The sequence below is a fragment of the Talpa occidentalis genome, unplaced genomic scaffold, assembly GCF_014898055.3.
Source record: "Talpa occidentalis isolate TD23 unplaced genomic scaffold, MPIMG_talOcc4v2.1, whole genome shotgun sequence".
In the NCBI taxonomy this organism is placed as follows: domain Eukaryota; kingdom Metazoa; phylum Chordata; class Mammalia; order Eulipotyphla; family Talpidae; genus Talpa; species Talpa occidentalis.
Window position 1 is genome coordinate 26263634 of NW_026555331.1, and position 24396 is coordinate 26288029.

General features: G+C 35.7%; 1 protein-coding gene across 4 annotated transcripts in view; it reads right to left on the bottom strand.

Annotated features, from left to right (window-relative positions):
• Positions 1-24396, bottom strand: part of OXR1 (oxidation resistance 1) — a 285034-nt gene that overhangs the window by 73310 nt on the left and 187328 nt on the right. The window contains exon 1 of one of the 4 annotated variants that reach the window (XM_037502793.2): positions 24206-24239. The exons of the other annotated variants lie outside the window; for them this stretch is intronic. Coding sequence (XP_037358690.1) covers positions 24206-24224 — 19 coding nt within the window. The 5' untranslated portion in view covers positions 24225-24239. Of the gene's footprint in view, positions 1-24205; positions 24240-24396 lie in introns of those variants that run through there. 4 annotated transcript variants of the gene reach the window in all.

The following is a 24396-nucleotide window of genomic DNA, read 5'->3' on the forward strand; positions in this document are numbered from 1 at the left end:
CTCAAAGACTAGAACTAAGGCCTACATCCAAAAAGGTAAATGAATAGTCATGAGTAGTCTTAATTAGAAAGCAAATGGGAAGAATTCAACGTGACAAATAGGAAGGGTATAATACCAAGGATGGATAAAGGGATGGCATCAGAGATAAAAAGAGCATAATAAAGGTGACGACATAGAGTAAGCTTTTTTTTTTAAAGATTTATTTATTTATGCATGCAAGAGCTGGGGTACAGGCCAGAGGTGTGGGGTGTGAGAGGATTCACCAGAGTGAATTCACAGAGTGGGGAACAGAACAGGCAGACTGACTGAAACACACTGCTGAGGGGAGCAGCGGGTGAGACAGGAGAGGTCTGCTGGGCCATGTGGGTTCCTCCCTGGCCTGGCCGGGGATTGAACTCATGCTGCAGTGGCTGCCGACAGCTTTATAGATTGCATCTTAAGCCCTTGCACCACCAAGGAGGCCCTAGAGTGTGGTTTTAAAAGCACTAAAGACACTAGCTCATTAGGATCATTCTGTGAAAAGTGGGATTCCTAAAATAAAGGAGAAGAAGGAAGTTGGGTTCTCTTTGAGAAAGGATTGAATTTTTTAACAGATGTTCAATGTTTTACTAGTAATGCCTATTTTTAGTTTCCTTTTCTTAATAAGGAAAAAAGGGCTACTACAAAGCACAAAACAAATATTGTGAAAGGAAATTTGTAGGGCAGGTAGGTGATGATATAGTGCTAAAGGCCATCACATGTACTTTACATGAATTGTAACGTCTTGGTCCAGAATACTTATCCAGCTTCAAATGTCCCTAGTGCCTAGGTTGAGAAACCTGGATCTGGTAGATGTTGGGAAATATTAAGCATTCCTATGCAGCCTGACTGGCAACTTTTATAGCCCATTTTCAGAAAGCCTCCTTTCTTCCCATGTCTTGCTAAAATGGTGTTCCCCATTCTTTCACATTTGCACATCACATTTGCATGTGTCATGCATGGAGACAGCAGGTGCTGTTGATCATTAAGCCTCTCCATCTCATGTACAGAGAAAACATGGTGTAGTCTATTGCTGATTCCTGACATGCTTTTCTGTGCTCTCCCTGTCAACCTTACATTTTTACTCAGAGCTTCCAAATCTATGTGGTTCCAGTTAAGGCACTCTACTCTCTGAAGTCCTCTTTGCACCAATTTGACATAGTGGCCAATTAGCATGGAGAGATGTGGGACTGAAACGTGTGATAAAAGCCCATGTGGCCAAGGGAGAAGGCAGCTGCCTGCAAGACAGTTTATTGCTAATAGAGTGATGCTCCTTTAGCTGCCATATTGTATGTGCTGAATGCCATTAGCAAGATGTTATATATTTGATGAATTCCAATGTTGTATTACCTTGCAGGTGTTTTTTTTTTTCCCAAAAAAAATTTATTAACAGACTATTGAAATGAATTTTACCTCAATGATTTTACAGACCATGTGTACTAGCTGGTCATAAATAAATCCAAGTAAACTTTGCAACATGCTTAATTTCTAGTTTGATTTTAGAACCTGTAAAAAAGCACACTGAGTATTCTTTCAAGTACTACAATCAAAAATAAAGATAATTTGGTAAAAAAAAATTTTTGGCTATTCAAGAATTTGAAGTTAAACACTGAATCAAGAATTTGAGGGTGATTCTGAAAATTTATTTGCAAAGGTGGTAGTTGTTAATTTTAAACCAACAAAGTTTATAGATTTAGTTGCTTCCCAAAGTAAAAATCACTTGCTATTAAGACTTTTAAAAATATATATTTATGTATATTATTTTGTAATGGAAGGTTAGTTTACTTTAAAATTACCACATTCAAAATTTATGTTTCCCCCAAAAGATCAGGATTTTTGCATAAAATAAAAGAGCTCTATCCAAAAGATCATTTATCTTTAAGGCCCCAATAAGGATTACATGCATTAGTAAGGGGATGATTATAATTATTATAATTACTACAAAAATCAAACCTACAGTTAACTGAACACACAGACATGTTTGTCTAAACATGCACACATGTACTTGCATTGCATGTGTCATTAGCAGGTTCTTAATAAATGATTGCTTTCCATTACTCCAAACATTGATACTGAGTTTTTTTTAAGATATATATGTGGAAGCATTCATGATACTTGGTATAGGGTGTTGCTGTGTGTGTGTGTGTGTGTGTGTGTGAGAGAGAGAGAGAGAGAAAGAAAGAGAGAGGGAGAGAGAAAGAGAGAGAGAAAGAGAAGAAAAAACAAGCAGCATTGCCTTGTTATATATAATGCATTTTCCTTGGTAAACCAAAGTAGGACATTCATAATGCTGGAAATCTTGGCAGTAGCAGATGGCAAGGAGGTTATGAAATTTTACATACTTGCTCCCAGAGGGCTCTGTGACTACCTAGATTATAATTATCTTGCCACACTAATTATTTGTTTATGTGTCTGTCTCAGAAACTATTAGTACCACTGAGTGTCTACGTTAATATGACTTCAATACGCTGTACACCACAGGAACATCCTAAATGAGTCACCAAATCTTCAATAGATGCACCAACCAATACCAACCAACAGTTTACACACACCTAAAACTTTTTGGAAAGACTTGCCACAAAATCCTCACCTTATTCTACCAATTCTAAACTATCACAAATCCTAACCAAATTGTTACATTTGAAAGACCTATCTTGAATTCAACTTGAAAATTTCAAATATCTCATTTAAGCCCCTCCACATACACCCCAATCCTCCCCATTCCTGCTATACTACTAAGGTGCTATTAAGAAGGTATTAGCCTTACCCCAATAAACTCAGCTTCATCTTACCAAAAGGTAGTTTTAGTGATGTTTTGGGGAGCCTGCTTTTATCACTTCCTTTGGATTCTGAAGGGCTTGATCTATGCCTCATTAATCTTATCAGCAGTTTTTTACATGGTTTCTTTGGGTGGTTGCTTCTTCAGATCAGCATCATCAGTGTCATCTGGGAAAACACACATTCTCAGGTTCAACTTCAGTTCCACTGAATCAGAATATGGTGGGCCCAGCAATCTGGGTCATCTCCCCAGATGATTCTGAGGCACCGTCAACTTTGAGAATCTCTGTCCTTGCTCAATATGCAAGGAAAGTACAGAAAAAATATGATGCATTCCAAAGGTAGATAGAGTATATATTAGCCCAAATAGGTAAAATACAAGGTGTCTTATTGGAGGAGGTGACAATTTATCCAGGGCTTAAAGGATTAATGGAATTTGGTAGTATGTAGTTAACTTTAAGTGGACAATGTAGGATTTAGGGGTGCTAGGTTGGATAACATTAGCAAGAGGTTGAAACAAAATTGTGTCTATCTGCCTAAGGAGTTTAGACTTCTTCCTGTTGAGAGGAGGTAGTCACTGATAGATAGTGATAGTCAGGATACAATACTCTAAGGGGGAAAAACCCTGTGCTTCAGTGAAAAACTATGCAGTGTCTAATGTATACTCTTCTAGATTATCTGATTTTGAGTCTATGGGAGCTTTTGTATCGCTCTATAAATTATAAAAGCTGACAGCAACACAAAATAATTCTTGTCTGTAAACAAAGATATTCCTGTCTCTACAAATTCTGTTCAAGACTCTGAACTGACTTTCTTCAATGACAGTGGAAGACTGTGCCCCTGAACATTCATTTTAATAATCCTGATCTACAAATATGTCTTGATTCTTCTTTGAACTGGTAACATCTTACTAGTTCCTTCATTAATGAGTTGAAAAAGTTAAAATACTCATTTTCCTACCTGCTTTGACTTTATTTTATTGTCCTTAAAGAATACTCTCTTCCTGTCATATTTCTCTAAAGGAAACCATTTGGGGGACACACACATACACACATTAAAGCTCTTTCTTTTGAGATAATGGTACTCTTTTAAGATAACAAACAGAAATAAAATTTTGTTGAATCTATTAAGTCTTTAAACCATGAAACTTTGCATACTGCTTTATCTCAAATCCATCTGTAGGTCTTTTGAAATATTGTTATATTTTATAATAATAAACTGTTCTCACAGTAACAACATGGCTAGGAATACAAGTTATTCTAATAATAATTTTTCTGGTCAAGGATTATAATCTGCTATATCAGAATAAACAAGGTAAGGGGTACAGAGGTATGTGAAACATATTTACTGAATGCCAAGAGACTAGGATTTCAAAAACTACTAGATTTTGTTTGTACTGACTGAGAGTTAATGAGAAATACAGAGAATTTTATGCAGATGTTGTTCTTATAGAGGGAATGGAGCCGGGGGTAGGAAAATGACTAGGCATCTACTGGTAAGAATAAGGGAGAGAGAGAAAATTACTTAAGTATCTGCATAATTAAAAATCATACACATCTAAAAATGCAATTTCCTGTAAATAGGAAGCCTCTTAGGATTCAGCCTAAATTAGAGAAGTGTAAGCAGCAGCACATCAGATTCAGGGTAAAACCCAAAATTCCCTCCACTATCCTATTACTCATTTAGTTCTCCTATGCCTATTTGTCTAAGGGAAAATCTTAGATTCCTCTTATTATTCCATACAATTCAAACCAGTAGACAAAAATAAAGCACCATATAGGAAATATTACTTGTGGTTAAAGTAGGATGGTTTCTGGAAGCAAATACCCATTTGTCCACTGACTCACCCTATAATCACGAGGTTTCTACTAAACCAGTCAGGCGTCAGTTGTTCATCTGTAAACTGTGTAATAGCCACACCTGGGGATGTTGGCTGGGTTTATTATCTAGCCTTTAAAAACCATTCTCAGACTCTACAGGAAAGATCCAGAAAACAGAAAACATTTTACCACATATATGGTCGCATAATAAGTTGGAACAGTGCTTAGTTTTTCTTTTTTATAGCTTGTGGGATTCTATTTTGCCTCATTTCCAGAACAGAATAAAAAAAAAATGGTATGTTTTCTAGTGGGTAAAAACATTAAAGGTTTATATGATGTTGAAAGGAATGCTTTTCTGAATGACAAATACATACCAGCTTAAAGGGGTTCCTATTGATCACATAACATCAAAGGGCCTTAGTCTGCACTTTTAAGCATAGACTCTGGACAGAAGAGGACTCTATTAAAAGTTTGATTTGGCTGAATGATAGCTTAAAATTCCATCAGCCAACCATTACAGTGATTTGCCAGTGAGAATACCATAGGAATGAAAATACTGGGGAAAAACAGAGCTATATCCTGCGGTCTGGATATCCATATTTGCTTCCATCTGATATTATTTAACTTTTCATAAAAGTCAGTTTTTGAGGTAGGCTTATCTTAATAGATGTTCCATGATTCAAATAATTATTCAATCTGTATGAATATGGTGGCTGTGGTGTTGAAGAGCTGACTCTAAAGAACCATGAATTCAAAATTAATTAATTTCCCCAGTGTTGGAGGACACCCCACGTAGTGAGCAGAAGGGCCTTGACCCGAGTCCCTAAGGCATGTGAAAACACATGCGTCTCGGAGGAAAACCTCTGAGTGACAGGACTTGGTGCTGAGAGCCTGGAAAGTGACCTGCGTGGAGTCAGGCTTCTACATCTCCACAGTCTGAGAATAACAAAATGGAGAGACCCTGCGCAGTGAGCAGAAGGGCCTTGACCCGAGTCCCTAAGGCATGTGAAAACACATGCATCTCGGAGGAAAACCTCTGGGTGACAGGACTTAGTGTTGAGAGCCTGGAAGTGACCTGTGTACATCTCCACAGTTTGAGAATAACAAAAATAACGAGCGAACTTCCCAAGCTCTGGCTAGGGGGCGATAAGATTATGTGCGTGAGAACTAACCACCTGGTACCCTACTGTCTGAAGTAAATAGATAATAGTAAGAAAGTAGACTAATCATTCATACATATTATCATTATATGGTATGCTTTGATGTTACACCTGCTGCAATTAAAATAGTATGTAATGAGCACTAAGACAATAAAGATTTGCTGCATGCTGGACATGACAGTCCCCCATGTCTGATTTCCCTCACCATAGTGTCCCAGGTCTCAGACTCACTAAAAGTCCACACCCCAGTAGGACATGATATATCCTTATCTTTCTTTAGTAGACTTCTGAAGTTTGTAGAGAATCCTTAAATTAAAGTTGATGTATTTGGGAAATCTAAGAAGTTGGAGAAGAAAGCCTAGGATAACTAAACAGCATAATACATCTAACTATTTGACCATAACACATGATTAAGTGACATAAAGTCTGCATTTATAAGGTGAAGTTATGCCTTGTAAATTATTCATTTCCTTATAATAAATTCCATCAGCACACAGTAACTTAAAATCATCTTTCATAACAAGCACGTGCTGGCCCAGATGCTTATGGTCAAAAATAAATTAGGCAATCACCCCAACACTGTTCTACACTTTGCTTTTTTTTTTCCTTTTAAGTTTGATTTTCACAGATATATATCATATAAGACTATGAATATCTTTGTTTTGGAAATGTATCCTCTTAGTTTAATGATGTGGAGAATAAGGTAAGAAGGTAGAATTGGCAAAGAGTACTACTACCAAAGCAAAATATTTGAGGAGAATATTTTGAAAGTCAATTATTTTTCAGAATTACTTGTAAGACAGACATATGGCAAAGAAAGAGTACTGATATTACTCTCAAGAATTTTATGATGACATGGTGTTTTGGAAACATAGTATTTACAAATGATGCAAGTAAATTACAATTAGAAGTCATATGGTAAGCTACATAATTATGTCTAACAAAAAAGGCAGAGAAATTTTAATGAAAAAAGAGTAGTGCATGAAAAGTACACTGCCTGTTTTTAAAGTTATTATATATATATATATATCTATATATACACACATACATACATATATGTATACACAGAGGATACACATACATATATATGTGCATATATCATCAAACTATTCCAAATCAATGCTGAATAAGGATTAGCCAAGGAGGGCAATCTATTATCAATTAATGTAACATTTCATTTAAAAACCTGTTTTATTTCCAGACATATAATTGCATTAGCCTCAAATTATTGATTAAAAGTCAAACATAAAAAGGAATTGGATGGAATAAGATTACACTGAAACAAGTAATATTTCATAAATATATTCAAATTTTAGGTCATATTGTTTTTCAAAATTCATCTATATAAAGATAATAGAAACAGAAGATGTATTAAGTGATCACTCAATTCAATAATGGATGATATTGTGAAGCTAGCTATACATTTATGTGATGACATTTGAAAGTAATATCTATCTTCACATTAATTATGAGGAATATTATTTTTTTCTCCCAAATCTTTTATTAAAATCTAAAGAATAGGAAAAATTGGGTCATGCTATTTCTTTCCTCATCCATAATATTTGCAAGATCTAAATCTCCTAGAAAACCTTCTGCTTTCCCAATTTATATATAGATTTAGGGACCATATCAATAACATTTTCTCAATGAGTATAGATATTATTTACTCTCTTATCAAGATATGAACTAAAATATCCCAGCAGCTATGATTTTATTGGTTTCCAAATTGCAATTATTTGGCATAATTTTTTGCACTGTATTCTAATGAGAGATGTAATAGTATATAATGTATTAAAATAAACAGCCAACATAACAGTTTCCTTAGAAGACTGAAGCTTTACTGAAAGGATTTCTTCAGTTGACAACTGAATCACTATATTAATAATATGTTCCCAAATAAATTTGTGTTGAGAATCATTAAACATTTATATGCTCTTACTGGGAACAAATCTTTTCTTAATAGACTGATTATGATCTTGTATGACATTATCTTGCACATTATTGGTACACAGTAGTTACTTAATAAATATTTGTTGAATGAATTAAGTGAACAAATATTAACAGAATACTATAAAATATTACATATTTTTAATTGACTCACATTCAGAAAATATTCGTTCTTTTAAAATACAACTTATAATGACTTAAACATTAAAGCCATAGAAGTATTTTGATTGACTGTTTGTGCCAAAAAAAAGCTAATAAATAGCAAAGTAAATATTTCTGAGATACAAGGGTGAATGCTTCTAAAGAAATTAATGATTTTGTAGTTTCATGTTTTTGCATATAAAACAAAAATTGGTTAACATCCTCACATTATGCCATTAAGAATCACTATAAGATAGTTGTGAGTCTTCAGAAAATCACAGGTCATAATTGTTTGTATAGACTCCAGTATAATAAACTTTAAGCAATTTCACTCTCCCAGTTCCTCTCTGCCCATCTTATACCACTTATACTTCACTTTCAAATCAATATTTGAAATATTTAATCTTTGTTAAAATTTCTTAAAATAATAAATCTGTGAGATACTGAAATATTTTCTTCTCCCTCAAGGATCTCCAGGCCTGATAACCAATCCATTGACCCAGAAACATCTCCCATGCTTGTCAGCCCTATGGTGTCTTATTTCAAACTTCACAGTTGATATCAGGTCCCACATTATAGAGAAAAATGAGAAGAAAATCCCCTGAATAGGGCTGGTATAATCTTTTTTTTTTTTTTTTGAGCATCTGAATGGCAGATGTTATTTCCAGCAATTAGCATTTAACTGTGCTGTCCATTTAACATGCAAAAACATGAAATTATAAAGAGAGTTGATACAGTTGTGATCACATTCAAGCAAGAGGCCTATTACTCTCTGCCACAATCCTGTGCTCCATGTTATATGATAGTTACTGAATGGGAGAAAACAATCAAGTAGGTTAAAAACAAAATGAAATCTCCAGGTACTGATCTCAAATCTTTGGATGAAATTTACTAGTAGCTTGCTATACAGTTCTTCTGTTCTGGAAATTTTTTACTGATAGACTCTTTGGCTATTTCTGAATCTAGATCTGTAAGAACAGGTAATTGTATGAATAGCTTTAAGATATTAGCTAGCTCATATCTAACTCTTAACTTTAATACAATTTTTATTACATGGTACTACTTTTGAAAAAAATGCTTAACATGCTATCCTATTGGAAAATACATTTCAAAGTAGAACACTGGCTGAAAATACATTTTTTTTCACCAGAAAAGTCGAAGATTTCATAATCCTGAATATACAAAATAAACAATGGTACATCATTTGATTTACTTTCAAAATTCAGCATGCTCCTTTACCTCTCGGTATGAAAAACAATTGTTTTCTAACTAGCTGTCCATATTAGAAATTTCCAGATAGATGTATTTTTACTATCTTGTGTAATAACAGACAGACCTGACCCAACTTTCAAGATACTCTGAGACCATGCTTATATTGCATTATGACTGATCAAAAGGCAAGAGATCATACAGTTCAGGGACTGTAAGGCTAATTCACAGTTATGTTTTAAGGTTAAGTTTTCACTGCCTATTGATATATTTTTAAAATGACCAACATGGAGTTTTAGATAATTTATTCTTATTTCACCCTAATTGACAACCAGAGGGTGAAAAGGTACAAATTAGTCTCCTTCTTTTAATACATACCCTGAGCCTTTGGTTACCTTCCTATAAAACTACCTAATATCTGCATACTACTTTTAGTTTTTCTACTTTCTAAAACTCATTTTTCTCTAATCAGTGGAAGGGATGAGCAGGGACTTAAAACAGTATATTTCATGATAATCCTTTTATAGATAAGAAATGAGATAAAGACAGCAACAGACCAGCATTCCTGAGATTACATAGTTACCTAGTGATTGTAGGATGTGTGTGCTAATTTATGTCCATTCCTCCCTTTTTCCTTGCAATCACATCATCTTTATTAAAAAAGCTAAATTTTTCACTTTCTTTTTCTAGATAACACTTTGACATGGCTCTGGACACTGAGGCATAACTTGAAGTCAACTAGTGGTTTCTGAGAGCTTTTGATTCCCTGCTCTAGGTGCTACTCCTTCATGCTTCCATATTCCTTCTGTCTGGAAGATGGATGTGATAGGAGTCCTTTCAGAACCATGAAGAACAGACTAATAAGATTTTAAAGAGACCACTGGCTTGACTTCCTCAACTGAAAACAGTGATTGCCTAATTCTGGACTTCTTTCAGTAAGAGAAAAATTAAATTTTAATTGTTTAGGTGACTGTAATTGTTGGAGCAAGCTGGGGCAGCCAAGTCTCTCACCCTGGGTCCTGGCAGAAGCTGGGCCCTTGAGCCACAAACTAGACCTACCAGCATGAGGAGCAGAACTCCACACACTGACATCCAGATATCCAGATACTACCCAGGCCTGACTAGACAGTGTCTGTCCAATGCCATGGTCTGAACTCGGCCCCTAACATCCTGAGCAAGGGGGCTGCTAGGAAGAGGATGGAGCTGAGTGGCCATTTTGAAGACTTTAAGAGGGAGCCCATACATGGGCTCACTTTCTTGGTCATCAAAGATGCTGTGGACAGCAGCTTTCCTGCCAGTCAAGCAGTGTGACTTCATCTCTTTTGCCTCCTGGCACTCAATACCTTTTGGCATCCACCACTGAGCTCCTCTTCAGGCCTAATTTTTCCTAAAGGTTTTAAACTCTAGGTTATAATTTCTTCTACCTCTCTACCACCAGTCAAAGCTGATGTGATAGGAGGAGAAATGTTGAAATAAAGTCACTGAAGTAATATGTAGAAATGTGAATATAATTTTAAGAAGATATTTGCATTTTCTATGAGGTACTTGTAAATAAAGTTGAATCTCTAACATTGGAAAACACTGCAGAGTCATTTGTGAGTGAGGTGTTTCGCTGGTACTCCTCACCTATCAAAGCAACGACTCCTCTCCTCACCACTTTCTCTCACTTCAACCCTTGAAACTTCTCACTATCCCTTCCACCCCCAGCCAGCAAAGGCAAAGCAGGGAAATTTGGTGTTCACTGTTAAAAGCTGCTAAATCCGGGCCTCCCTCGTGGGTCAGGGGTTAAAGACATGGCCATCAACCTATCCCCAAATAAAATTAGAGATCTAATTAACTTTATTAAGTGATTCATGAATGGAGCAGCATCCCTTCCAGCAAGTAGGAAGACACTGCAAGGGTTTATACAAAGTGGAAGGTTCTTATAGTCAGAAAGAGGGCAGGACAAGGAAAAAAGGGTTTCAGGGGAAACCACTTTCCCTTTGGGGAAGGGTAAGGCTGGGGTAGTGTCTTATCATGCAGGTGACCTCACTAGTGCTGACCAGGAAACAACCCACATGGCTCAGCAGACCTCTCCTGCCTTGCCCACTGCTCCCCTCAGCAGTATATTTCAGTAGCTCTGCCTGTTCTGCTCCCCATTCTCTCTGGTGAATCCTCTCACTCCCCTATACCTCTGGCTTACGGCCCAGCTTGTGTGTGCATAAATAAATAAATCTTTAAAAAAAAAAAGCTGCAAAATCCCAGAATTAGAAGTGTTCAAAAAATATGGAAAGCAGGGAATGTTTCTGATAATTCAGTACATTTAAAATATATCAGCAGATATTTTAATTATGTAAGTCTGGTTAAATGAAGTGTTCCCATTTTTTAACAGAAATGTGTATCCAGCATGCTATTGTTAGAAGAAAAAAAAAGACAACAGGTCTGAAATGGAGCCATTCACACTAGGACTTAATATCTAATTACAGTTTCAGCTTCTCTAAAAGTGGAATATGAAGCCAATCTATCTTGTGTTTCCTGGTCAGCACTAGTGAGGTCATCTGCATGATAAGACACTACTTCAGACTTACCCTTCCCCAAAAGGAAAGCGGTTTCCCCTGAAACCCTTTTTTCCTTGTCCTGCCCTCTTTCTGACTATAAGAACCTTCCACTTTGTATAAACCCTTGCAGTGTCTTTCTACTTGCTGGAAGGGATGCTGCTCCATTCATGAATCACTTAATAAAGTCAATTAGATCTCTAATTTTATTTGAGTGAATTTTGTTTTGTATTACTATGAACTATCTAGTAAATATATTCTTCCTTATAACTTCCTCTTTTTTGCTGTCAAATTACTTAGTGTAAAACTTGGCACTTCCTCTTTCAGATCTTTTTATCACAGTGTGTATATTCCACATGTGTATATCAGTTCTGTTATGCCTATTATGTGAAACAAAAATAAACACAAAGCACCATCAACCAAGACTTGGTTTCTTGTCCCAGGTGTGCGACTCACTTGCTATATGGTTGGAAAACAATTTTCCTGAGTTTCAGTTTGCTTAGTTGAAAATGGTGAGGTAGGTTCATCTTGAGAAGGTCCTTTTCAGTTCCATATTTCTGTGATTTGAGCCCATGTTTGTACATATTTCATTAATCTTTGCACAACCTTGTAAGGAAGGAGGGTAATGTTATTGCCATATGGCAGATGGAAAAAATGAAAGGTGAGGCCTTCCTGGTGGCCTAAGGGTTAAGTCTCAATGTTATTACTGCTAAGGCCTGCGTTCGATTCAGGCCAGGGAGCTAACCCACATATGGTGCAGCAGACCTCTCCTCTATAGTTGGCTGCTCCCCTCAGCAGTGTATTTCAGTAGATCCACCTGTTCTGCTTCCCACTCTGTCTCTGGTGAATCCTCTCACCTCCCCCCACACCTCTGACCTACACCCCAGGTTCTTCTACAGAAAAAAACAGAAATGAAAGGTGAATTAGTTTCAATGACTTGTGCACTGATGTACACCTCACAGACAGCAGCACTAGGACCTCCACCCAGGTATTATGTGGCTTTGATCTCTTCAGAGAAAGCTAAGTCCTATTTCCCTACACAAAGAGGCAGCAAAGGAGGTCAAAAGGGTGAGGTTTTAAAGCTCACCTAAGAGGTAGGGACTTCATGCTTGTAATTTGTAGACATATCATACTATATTTAGATGACACTGACTGTTATTTTGTTTGGTTTGACAGTGTTTTTGCCCAGAGTACCATATCTGCTTTAGACTTTATAGTTGAATCTTGCTCAAGAATGGAGGTTACTGCTATACAGATTTAAAACAGAAGAAAGCAGTTTACTAAAAGCTGCCTGATTCTTCAGATAGTCTGATGGTCAATAAATATTTTGATTTGTTTTATAATTTAAGAAATACTTTTGTGATGATATTGATAGTCTCTATATTTTAGGGGATAATGTAAATTCTAGATTTTTTTCTGTGTTGTTCTTGACACAGTATTACAGACTAACCAATGGAATATATGCATTTGAATTAAAATTATGTTTCTATTAAACATGGAAAAATGGAATATGAACAATGACAATGATTCACTCTAGCAACTGTACAAGCCTCTATTTTTACCAAATTCTTCAGGGCACATGGCAGTGATGGGATAAACAGAGCCCTGGGCTAGTAGTCAGAAGATCCATGTTCTATTCCAGGGACTTGGCAGTGACTCATTCAGACACCAGGTTCCTATCAGTTGATCTTCCTTCTCATCTCAGATGCTAGTATTTAGGAGTATTTCCTTACTCACTAGCCTCTCAGAAATGCTATGAATGTAGTGGTGATTATGTTTGAAAAACATAGAAACGATCTGGGGGTAGAGGGTTAGCCTAACATTTCAATCTGAGCTGACTTAGCATTAAGCATAACTAGTATATTTATAAGAAAATTTAAATTTTATTTCACGATTTCTATATAAATGTTATTGTCCCTTCTTCAACCTTGTCTGTTTCTGATTCGGTAGGAACAGCCCTCCATGTTATGGAGGAAAAAGAGGAACAAAGGAGAAAGGGGGATTTTGTCTTCTCTTCACCCCTTTCTATCTTTGAAAGTCTTATTATGCTATTTCATAACGATCTTGTTGAGTGTATTTGGAGGGTTAGTGTAGTTACACTTTAATAGGAGGAGGAATTCCTCATTTTGAGAAAACCCCACATATTTCGAAATTTTCTTCAGAACTTGCTTCACTTTTTCATTTGTTCAACAGTTGTTGAGAGCAGAGCATTATGCTCAGCTCCAAGGACACAAAAACAATGAAGGCCTGGTGCCTGCACTTAAGGAACTACCAACGAGCAGAGGCATTAGAAATTCAAACCACTACACTACAATGTGCTAGGGGTAGAGATGAAAGAAGACAACATAGAAAAGACTGGGGTATCTAGAAAAGTCAAAGAGGTGGTATAACCTTGGCAGGCAATGAAAACAAGAAAAAGGTTATTTATATACTATAAAGTTTTATAGTAATGGGTTTTTAAAAATGAATATTTAATCAAACTGAATCGTACACCAGGCAATGTGCCAATCAGCAGTAAAGTCTACAAAAGCATCATTTTTGGAGTTGGATAGATAAAATTACAACTCAATTTCTATCTATAGGTGTGACCTTGGGCAAGTTGGTTGACCTCACAAAATTTGTTTCCTCCTTTAAAGATATTATAAGGGAAAGAATACAGAGATGTGCCCAATCAGTCCTCAGCATCTGGTAAGGTGGTAAGGGTTCAATAAATAGTCACTAAGTATCCCCTAATACATTTTCTCTTTGAAATCTTGCAATAATCCAGTGAATGGTCATTCCTAAAATCAAGTCTATGTAAGATATAGAGCATGGCAGAATCTAGAAAGATAGGTTCCAAACCATGACAGACTGTGAGCCATAAGGAGCTTTGGAATATATGTCTATCAGGCAATAAGAATTTTTAAAAGAGATGATTTTAAAAAAGCATACCAATGAATTCTATGTTTTAGAAAGATCATTAAGAAGGCAGTGTGGATAATGGGTTGGAAGTGCAGGAAGAGAGAAGAAAAGTTAGCAGTTCACTTAGGAGTTCCCTGTCATAAATCATTCTGAGCATTAGCAGGCATGGAAAGTCCTAACTGCAATACCAGGAATTTCAGAGGGATTTTCAACCTCTACCTCATCCTATAAGCTGCCATGGTAAAGGCTTCAGGACTTACCTCAAATGCTGATGCATTCAGTCATGAATTTTAAGATTGATCTTCATTGTTACTAAGTGGCATGGGGTTTTAATCATCTCTAAAAAAAAACAGCAATAAGTTCCTTGCTGGAATTGGAAGAAATAAGTATGTGTATGATTTTTTCTTGGTTGCAAGGGAGAAGTAGAAAGTAGATGCCCTAAAAATTCTTGGAGAGTTTGATACCTTTATTGCCATTTTTATAATTTTCATAAGCTGATGATGTCATCATCACTACTTTACTACATTGATCCAAGAGCAGTAAGTCATACATAATAGTATGTATGATAAAAACAAACTATATCTCATTTTAAAAAACAGAAATATTTCAATTTACATTGATTTATTACCACATACCTGTATCATCTTTTTCAATTTCAAAAAGTCCAATTTCCTTATCCCAGAAATTAATGTTACATTAGAATCAGAAATCCTTTTACACTATTTTTGCAGGAATTCTCAACAGTAAAATGTACACTAAAAAATGTACACTAACCTTTGTGTTATTGATCACATTAAAAAGAATCATGTTTTATCTAAAGTATATTATTTATCATATATATTCAAAAATTGGTTTAAATATTTATATGATGAAAATTAGAAGCTGTGCCTGAAGAACTTTTGGAATTATGGAATATTAAATGTGTTTAATGGTTTGAGAAAAAGTATCACAACAGTAGTGATACTTTTGTGGCAAGATACTTGCCACAAGATCTTACTTCCAGGTTAAAGACTTGGTGGTATGATTTTTTGCTTATTACAAGAATCTACAAAGCTAAATCAGGAAATCAGTTTTGAGACTGGGAAGAAAGTAGAGAATAAAAAGACATTCTTAATTAAACACTTATCTCAAGTTGAATAAAAGTGTAAGAACTTATAATATTACAAACATGATACTTTCAAAGCAAAAATAAATTTCGTCAAGATTTAATTATCCAGACACAGAGGGTATTAAAAAACAAAATAAGAGCAAAGCAAAAATAAGTACATTAATTTAAAAAGATGATCAAGAACAGAATTAAAAGGAAAAGTCACCAAATTTCAATCAAATCCCTATCAGGAAAGACTGGTTTTTAAAACAATAATTTCCAAAACTCCCTTAATTTAACATATATAAAAAGTGAAAAGGGTTTTTCCTAGTAATAGGCTGGAACAATATCACACCTCAAAAGAATGACTTAATTTTAGGGATTATTTTCAAAAGGAAGAGCAAATGTTAACTGCATAACCCACACTTGCCTCTAGTAAGTCAACTTGATAGCTTCAACTTTGAGAGATTTCTAATATGTCCAAATTGTTTACTTTTTCTCTCCTAAGAATTTATGCCAAAAACATACCAACACAAAGCACAAATCCAACAAATGAAAGCTGGAACATAGTACTTCTTGATAAAATATATTTTTCATTCTGGAAACTATAGACAGATCAATATTTGAAAAAATACAGAATTAAAAGAGCAAATGTCAGCCATACAGAAGAGGAATGCATTAACTATAACTGGAATTCCTAGAATAAGCAGCTGCACACAATCTAATATCCTTTTTTGATAAAATAAGCATATGAAAAACAATAATAATAAAGCTCACTTACTTGAATTTTTAAGTGTCATATGTGGTATCATTTCAACAAGATAGCGTATTGTCATCTATGTAAAAATAACCTGGTAACCAACGTAGCTCCAGCTAGGAGATGTATATAATCATGACCTCAGTTCAGGCAGCTGGACTACTGGAGCAGTCTGTCCTGTTCTCTTCAAATTCATATTCCAGAATGAATTATTTAAACTTAAATCTGACAGGGAGCACATCTGATGCATAATCTAGCCATTTAGTTGAATCAATGATGTGGTGCAACAGAGAATGTGTAGATATTTGGTCTACACTCATATGCTTTAAAAACAAACTGAGGTTACCTTTTCTTTTATTTACTGTAGCAGTTTTTTTTTTTTTTCCCAGCCATGATGACCCCCTTATTTTCTACCAAAGTGATATGTCTGTTTCAAATTTGGGTTAAAAGACAGTTTTGACTTTTTGACAGCTTTGCTGAAGCACAGGGAGTCAGAACACATCTAAGGAAGCATTCTGCAGGCCTATTGAAGCAATTTATAAAACATTCATATACCATCTTTTCCTTACCTACAAATGGAAATGATGCCATTTATCCTCAATCTGATTAGTGCTTTTCAACCTCACATGCATTTCCTTACCTACCTTGTTGCTCTGGAAAATCAGGTTTTGAGTTGATCATTTCTCAGATTTGACAAGCTCACTGTGAACTTCCTTCAACTGTCATCCAAAGCTCTAGCTTCATGATATTATAAAACATGAACTAAGATGAGAACACATACTAAAGGTTTTTGTAAACTATGGAGTACAGAGCAAATTCAAGTTATTCTCTATCAAAAGATTTATCTCTGGCACTAGAGTTACACTTGAGACACACTTAAAGAATAACAAGTCCAGGGCTCACAGGCATAAGTGAAGGTCAGTCAGGAATGCACATCAAGTTCCAGCCTAACTCTGAGACCACGTACCACTATGTTCAGCTATACTGGTAATTCTTTCTGTTCTTTGCACAAACTAAATTTGTTTCCACCACCAGGTCTCTGCACTATCTCTCTGTCTGGTGACTTATTATTCTCCCAGGTCCTCACATGATTGGGGTTTCAATTCTGAATATAACTTCTCAGAGAGGCCCCCCATCATTATCCAAGCTAATTGCACCTCTGTCCTATCCCATTATCAGTCTTATGTGATTACGTAACTTTAGTTTCTGTATTGTTAAGTGTTGGAAGTGGAGTTGGCTTCATATGTTAGCAAAATATTAGTTTCCTAATATTAGTTTGAAAAAAAGAATTACTTGTCAATACCCAGCAGCTGGAATCACCGAAAAAATAGATTGATATAGTCTGGGAGACAAGAAATTGACAATTTTCCATATGATGAATTTACATAAGAAATCACATCCTTTTACAAGTTAAATTCAATATGTATTTACACATCCTTCATATGAAAAAAACACACCCTTCAGATGACTGATTTGCCTGTGCATTCTACAGCATATAAAATGTTATTTAAAAACTCTGTGTCATCATCTAAAGCAAAATTATGACATCTTTCAGAAAGTGTTTCTTCACTCTTGGATACTTAATCCTTTTCCATCTACTATTCACATACCTGTCACCCCACTCATTCTCCAAGAGGCTGCTTTTAGCTGTCGGCAGATCTTTGTTAGTCTCACAAATTCCAATTCAGAATTGTACATAACTCACAGTGACACTTAAATGCATAATTGTCCACACTTGTCTCTTTCTCTCATCCTCATTAGTTGCATGAGCAAAAATACAATCACGGGGTTGATGTATTTCAGAACACAGTATGAATTTAATCAATGTTTTCATTTCATATTTTCCTGTAGTATTAACATTTTACACATTGGATATATGTTACTTTATTGTTACTCTTTGATGTTAACAATTCAAATAGGTATGGGATCGTGGATGGGATAAGAGACAATTTTTTTCTATATTAAAAAACACTTTTTTAGGAAAAAAAATTCAAGAAATGATAAAGGCTTTTCTGTGTCTGATTGTATTGTCTAAACCTGTCTGCCATCGAATGGGAAGGAAAACATACTGATGATAATCCCAGACCACAGATGATTCTACAAGTAGTCTGTAGAATTTAATCAGTCACTCAATAAGGAAGTCATTTTGCAGACTCTTTAGTCTTGGGCTGAGGTTTGAATCCAGACCTTGACACTGGCGTAGCTTATTTGACATTAGGTAAAATTCTTATCTTTCTGTTCCCAATTTCATTTGTAAAATGGGGGTAGTAATTGTGCCTAATAAATAAGGTCTTCTGAGGGAATAAATTCAACAAGTATTTAATTACACATATTATGTCCTAGGTCCTGTTCTTAATATAGGGGTAGAATACAGGAAAAAAAAAAAAAGAGGGGCCTCCCCTGGTGGCGCAGGTGGTTGAGCACAGCACTGTGAGGCTGTCTGCAGCCTCTGCAGTGCCGGTTTGATCCTGGCCAACAGGCGAGGGATCCACATGGCGCAGCAGACCTCTCCTGTTGCACCCGCTGCTCCCCTCAGCAGTGTATTTCATCAGTCTGCCTGTTCTGTTCCCCGCTCTGTCTCTGGCAAATTCTCTCACCCTCCCGTGAATCTAGCCTATTCTTGTACTAATAAAGTAAATAAATCTTCAAAAAAAAGACAGACCAAATTCTTAAAAAAAAAAGACAAAAATTCCTTCATAAAGTTTGCATTTTAGTAAATTCTAGTAAGATAAACACAGACACACAAACACACACACACACGCGCGCACGAGAGATGTGTTAATGATAAGTGTTAACCAGAAAAACAAAAAGGCAGCGAAGAGGAGTATGAACTGTTGAGGGTCTGAGAGCTTGAACTTTTAGATAAAATATCTAGGGCATGGTCTCCCTGGAAAGTCAGCTTCTGAAACAAGACTGAATACAGTCAGGATGCTGAGTGTGTCGGTTTTTATGGGATGAATCTACAAGGCAGGAGGAACAATCATTACTAAAGTCTTGAAAAATATGCACATTTGGTGCATTCAAGGGCCAGCAAATAGGCCAGGGTAGTGGGGATGTGATCAGAGAGGAGGCATTGTAGGCAATAATGTGTGTGTGTGTGTGTGTGGTGTGTGTGTGGGGTGGGGAGTAGGGAGGAGGGAAGAGAGGAGAGAGAAGCAGAGAAGCAGGAGAGCCTCTGTCAGCTTGCATATAGGGCTCCATGGGCCATGATGAGAACTTCAGCTTGGCTTTTACCACTAGAGATGGGAGCTGTTGTAGAGATTTAGGCGCGGAAGTGACCCAATGGGATTTACGCTTTAACTATATTCCTTTAGCTGCCCTTAGGGGTACAGGGAATGGGAAGGAGGAAGGAAGAGTGGAGACAGGAGACCATTTTGGAGACTACTGCCATCATGCAGTTGGAAAAGAATGACATTTAGACCCAGGAGGAGGTAGTGTAGGTGGTAGAGAAATGGAAGAATCTAGATTTACCACAATGTTTCTGGTCTGGACAATTAGGAAAATGGTACTACCATTCCATGTTAATATAGCTGAATATATGGTAAAAATTATTATGCTAAAATGTATTAGCATGTCAGTGAGTTAATGCATGTAAAGCACTTAATAAAGGAGCTAATACCAAGGAAGCACTATAGTAAATGTCACTCTTACTAATAATAAACTGAGATGTGAAATAAATTTTAAGCCCTAGAGTCTTACTCAGTGGGAACATAGTTATGTTGGAACTACAAATCTGGAAGTAAAATGACTGAAATGAAATACTGAAAGACCCTCCACTGGCAGATATAGTCTAGGAGAGAAAGAGAATTTTCAAGTAATGACCAAAATTCCCTCTTCTTTTATTCTCCTTTTACCTGCAGGTACTTTTAATAGAGCAACTCTGCCTCATGAAAGTATCTCTACTCTCAAAAACAGCACACACAAAACAGATTCCCTTTTTAAAAATATAATGTGTTTTACACTGAAGTTAGCAATGAAATTTACAGTCAGCATTACTATTTTTAAGTATCACTGAAGTGCCTGTGTTTTGTTATTTTTAACTGTTATTTCATGTTCTTGAAACTGTGAAAGCCAATACAACAAAAGCTAAGTATTACAGAACACCCAATCACATACAAGTGTTCTAACAAGTTTTTAAACAAAAGCACTCTGGTTTGTATGCGATGGTAGCTATGTTCAATAGAATCCATTTTTCATTAGCAGCTTGGGAGATGAAATTTCAAGTTGAAAATACTTGAAATCTACCATTGGCAGGAGGAAGTTCCAGGCCATGGAAATAATTATTTGACTAATATCTTTTAATTCAATTGATTGTTTGCCATTTTCCCCTTCACAAATATCCCACAAATATTCCCCTTCACAAATAAATAGAACCAACGAGTGGGACATTTTCAAAATTACTATTAACATTTGTACCCAGAGGGCATTAGCTACAGCTCTTTCTGTGGGTGGTTAAGGTTCTCATAAAATGTACGCCCTTTCACAAGGGATTATGGTGATGGTGCATGAGTGAAATGGGGGCAGGGATTTTACTGGAACCACACCTGAGAGGAGAAAGCAGACATTGTACAAAAAGGAAGAATGATGTAAAATATATATAAAATTAATTTTAAAATAATGTACATGCAAAATATATTTCACTTTAAGTCTTTTTGTATATAACAAGTCCAAGAAATAAATAACACTGGCGACCCAACAAAGAGACAGTGGGTAAGGTTTGGTTTCCTCAACCAGACTAAGCAACTTAAGCAAACACAGAAAGAAAACTAACTGTAGGCAGTGACCACTGCCTCTACCCTCCTGCCCCCACCATATTTTCTTCTAAAACTGAGGAGTACCATAAAATTCTGTCATACAATGATTCCAAAATCTGTTGCTACTCATGCCTATGTTATTTTTCCTAAGACCAATGCTTTACTATAATTTATAGATCAATTTGTCTTTAAAATGGAAGGAACAAAGATAGGGAAGGAATTGGGGAATATAAGTAACCTCTTTTATTTTTAATGCCATGGAGTGCTGTGGGTTGTGGTTCTGCTAATTCAATAAAGAATACCAGCTCTCAGAGACTGGCCTGCATTCAGCACTGGAATTCAAAATACCTAGGTCTCCCACAGTAGGAAGTTTTGGGAAGACAGATTTCACAGTTCCCCTTGTTATTCAGATTGAGTTAATGGCTCATATTATCCTTTCCAAAGACAATGAAAATGTAGAACTTGTTCTCTTAGTTTAGAACAAATTATTTAATTTCTTCTTCTTTCTCTTCCTAGCTTTCCTCTTACACATAAACCTTTCTAATAATGTTTTATGTTGATGCTTAAAAATAAAAATTATGAACAGAATTTCATGGCTTATAGTATATTCTCAAAAATAGCTCATATTCAATATTTTTACTGGCCTAATATTTTTTTACAAGTTGTTCTAACAATTCTGTGAATAAATTGTATTATTTCTATTCTTTCCATGTATAATTTGAAGCTCTGAGAAATGATTTTTTGATCACTGAGTACATATAATTTTAAAGAACAGAATCATAAGTTAAAGGTAGGTCTTTAGTTTTTTAAAAAGTACTTTTTTCCCATTCATTTAGTTAAATATTATAATTAAATTATTAATAAAATTCTCTGAGTATTTTCCTGAGGTACTGGTTCAAGATAATTTGTCCATGAACTGGCAGAATCAGTGCAAGGGAATCAGAGTAGAGGAAAGTGAGTGGAGGAAGCCGAAGTGGCTAAGGATAAGTCACATAACAAAGAAAGAATGCTCTCACAAATTGTGAGTGTGAAAGCCAGACAGCACTGATTCTAATATGCATCACCAAGAGGAAAAAACCCTGCCAATGAAGCCATGAGAAGCAATTGATTTGAAGGTACTTTAGATTTAAAAAAAATTAAAATGTGAAGAAAGGTACCCATCAGAATCAAGGAAATGTAGTATAGATAACTGCAAAGGGTATGAAAATTCTGAAAATCTGTCATAATACAAGCTTATGAGACAGTCAATAAACATTTATTAAGTGCCTCTGGATGGGCACAAAGAAGCAAAAAGCAAAATGCATAATCTAGGTGAAGAGGCCTAAGTGCTACCTATGAAATATTAATTGCTATCCTTCAGTTTCACAGTGATGACCAGTTGGAAAAAACAGATCAATTTATGCAAAAAGATGTATGAGTATGGAAGGGCCAGGAGGAGAAAAGGAACTTGGAGGAGAGGTAGTAGGATCAGGGATCTAGTTTATCTGGAGCTTCAATGAAATTCAAGAGTGGTCTGAGACCTGTCACACCAGATTGCCTGATCTTATAAACTATGACTGCTGTCCTCTATGTGAAATAATAATTTAAAATATCAGCTTTGATAAAGTGTTTCATACATTTTTATAACATCTATAGCTTCATGCCTAATACTGAAGCTACTTCCACTCTTGTGTATTTTTTAAATCATGAAGTTTGAAAACAGGACCTTTGTAATACCTCTTAAATATGAACTGAATGTAATTGCTTAAAAGTAGGCAATGCTTAGAAATTACATTTTTATTCTGAATGGTTATCAACCTCCACTGTTTGACTTAACAGTTTTAGAATAATGTTATCAAAATTAAAAGTTTGTTGGGGCTGAAACCATCTAAATGTTTCACTTGGGGATTTTGCCTAGGTTATAACTGTCATCACAGAATCTATGTCCTGAATTGGAAAAAAAATGAAATTAGATTGTTTATTTCTAATTGAAAACATTTCTATTTGTGTAATGAGAATTTCTTAAACAAACTGCCCTATAATGTGAAATAACTGCTTTTCAAATTACCCAAATTAAAAGAAAACATACTGGATCTTTTAGCTGCGCTTTATGTGCTTACATTTATTACTAATTTGAAAGGGATCATATCCTTCAACATCATACAGTTTCATGTCTACGTGGTAAACTATATTATACATTCTAATGTTGTCACATAGTTCCTTGTGACTGAGGAAAAACTAACCTAGTAATGGTAATTACCTCTTTTGAAAGGCATTAACTATAAATTAATAATAATGCAGAGCAATTTCATTTTTAAAAGTCAATAATGAATTCCATCTGCTGCATGCCATTAAAAATCCAAGAGGTTTACTTACATGCCTCAGATCTTTTTATATCTTTATTCCTTCCATTTAAAAGTACAGGTCGATCCATCAATAATAATGTTATTTTGACTTGTTAGACCAAAACTTAAAAAAAAAAAAGAACCTTCTATCTATTTCTCTCTTCATTCCCCTGGTCCCTAGAGAACTTAAAAGAATAAAATGTTAGAGGAAAACATAGACGGCCAAGCAAACTTTTGAAGGCTATTTAGCAGTCTGATGAAATGCCCTGAGACTCAGAGCATAGTGATGATAAAAGCTTAAACATGTGACTTAATCACCATCATTACCCTAGTTGTACACATTTTTTCAGTTCAGAGTAAAGGCAATATAGCAATCTTATTGACAATTGATTTCCTGTGAATTAATGACAAAAAAAGGTCAAGAACAACATATTATAAATAGCCGCTGGACATGAAAACAGACACAAAATCACTATGTCTGATTCTATTTCCGGGAGCACCTCTTTATAGACTCACAGTTACCAGCAGCACCTATCAGCAAATCAAAGACAAATAATGTACGTGCACAGAGTCTTTTTTATATCCTATATTTAGATTTAGTATCTCAACAGAGTTTACTCCCTTTCTGATCTCCCCGCCAAACATTTCTTTTCTAGTGGCAACAGCCAACAAATCCATATAGCTAGCTCATCTGGATTTGGAAAATAAAACATAAATTTTGCCATATCTGACTTTCCAAAATGACTTGTTTAAAGCTGAGGGCACTTACACATACCTTTACGTGGGCAGAACATTTCTGAGGTCCTCCCTTCCAACCCTATTCAGCCAGCAATATGCTGCTCTCAGGAAGAGAAGAAGGGAATTTTGGCCGGAGTGCTTTCCTGGGTAATACAACACTTCCTTTCTGGGAGAGTATCTCTCCTCCTGCCCAGTCCCTGACCCCTGGTGGCAGTGTAGGAGATTCAG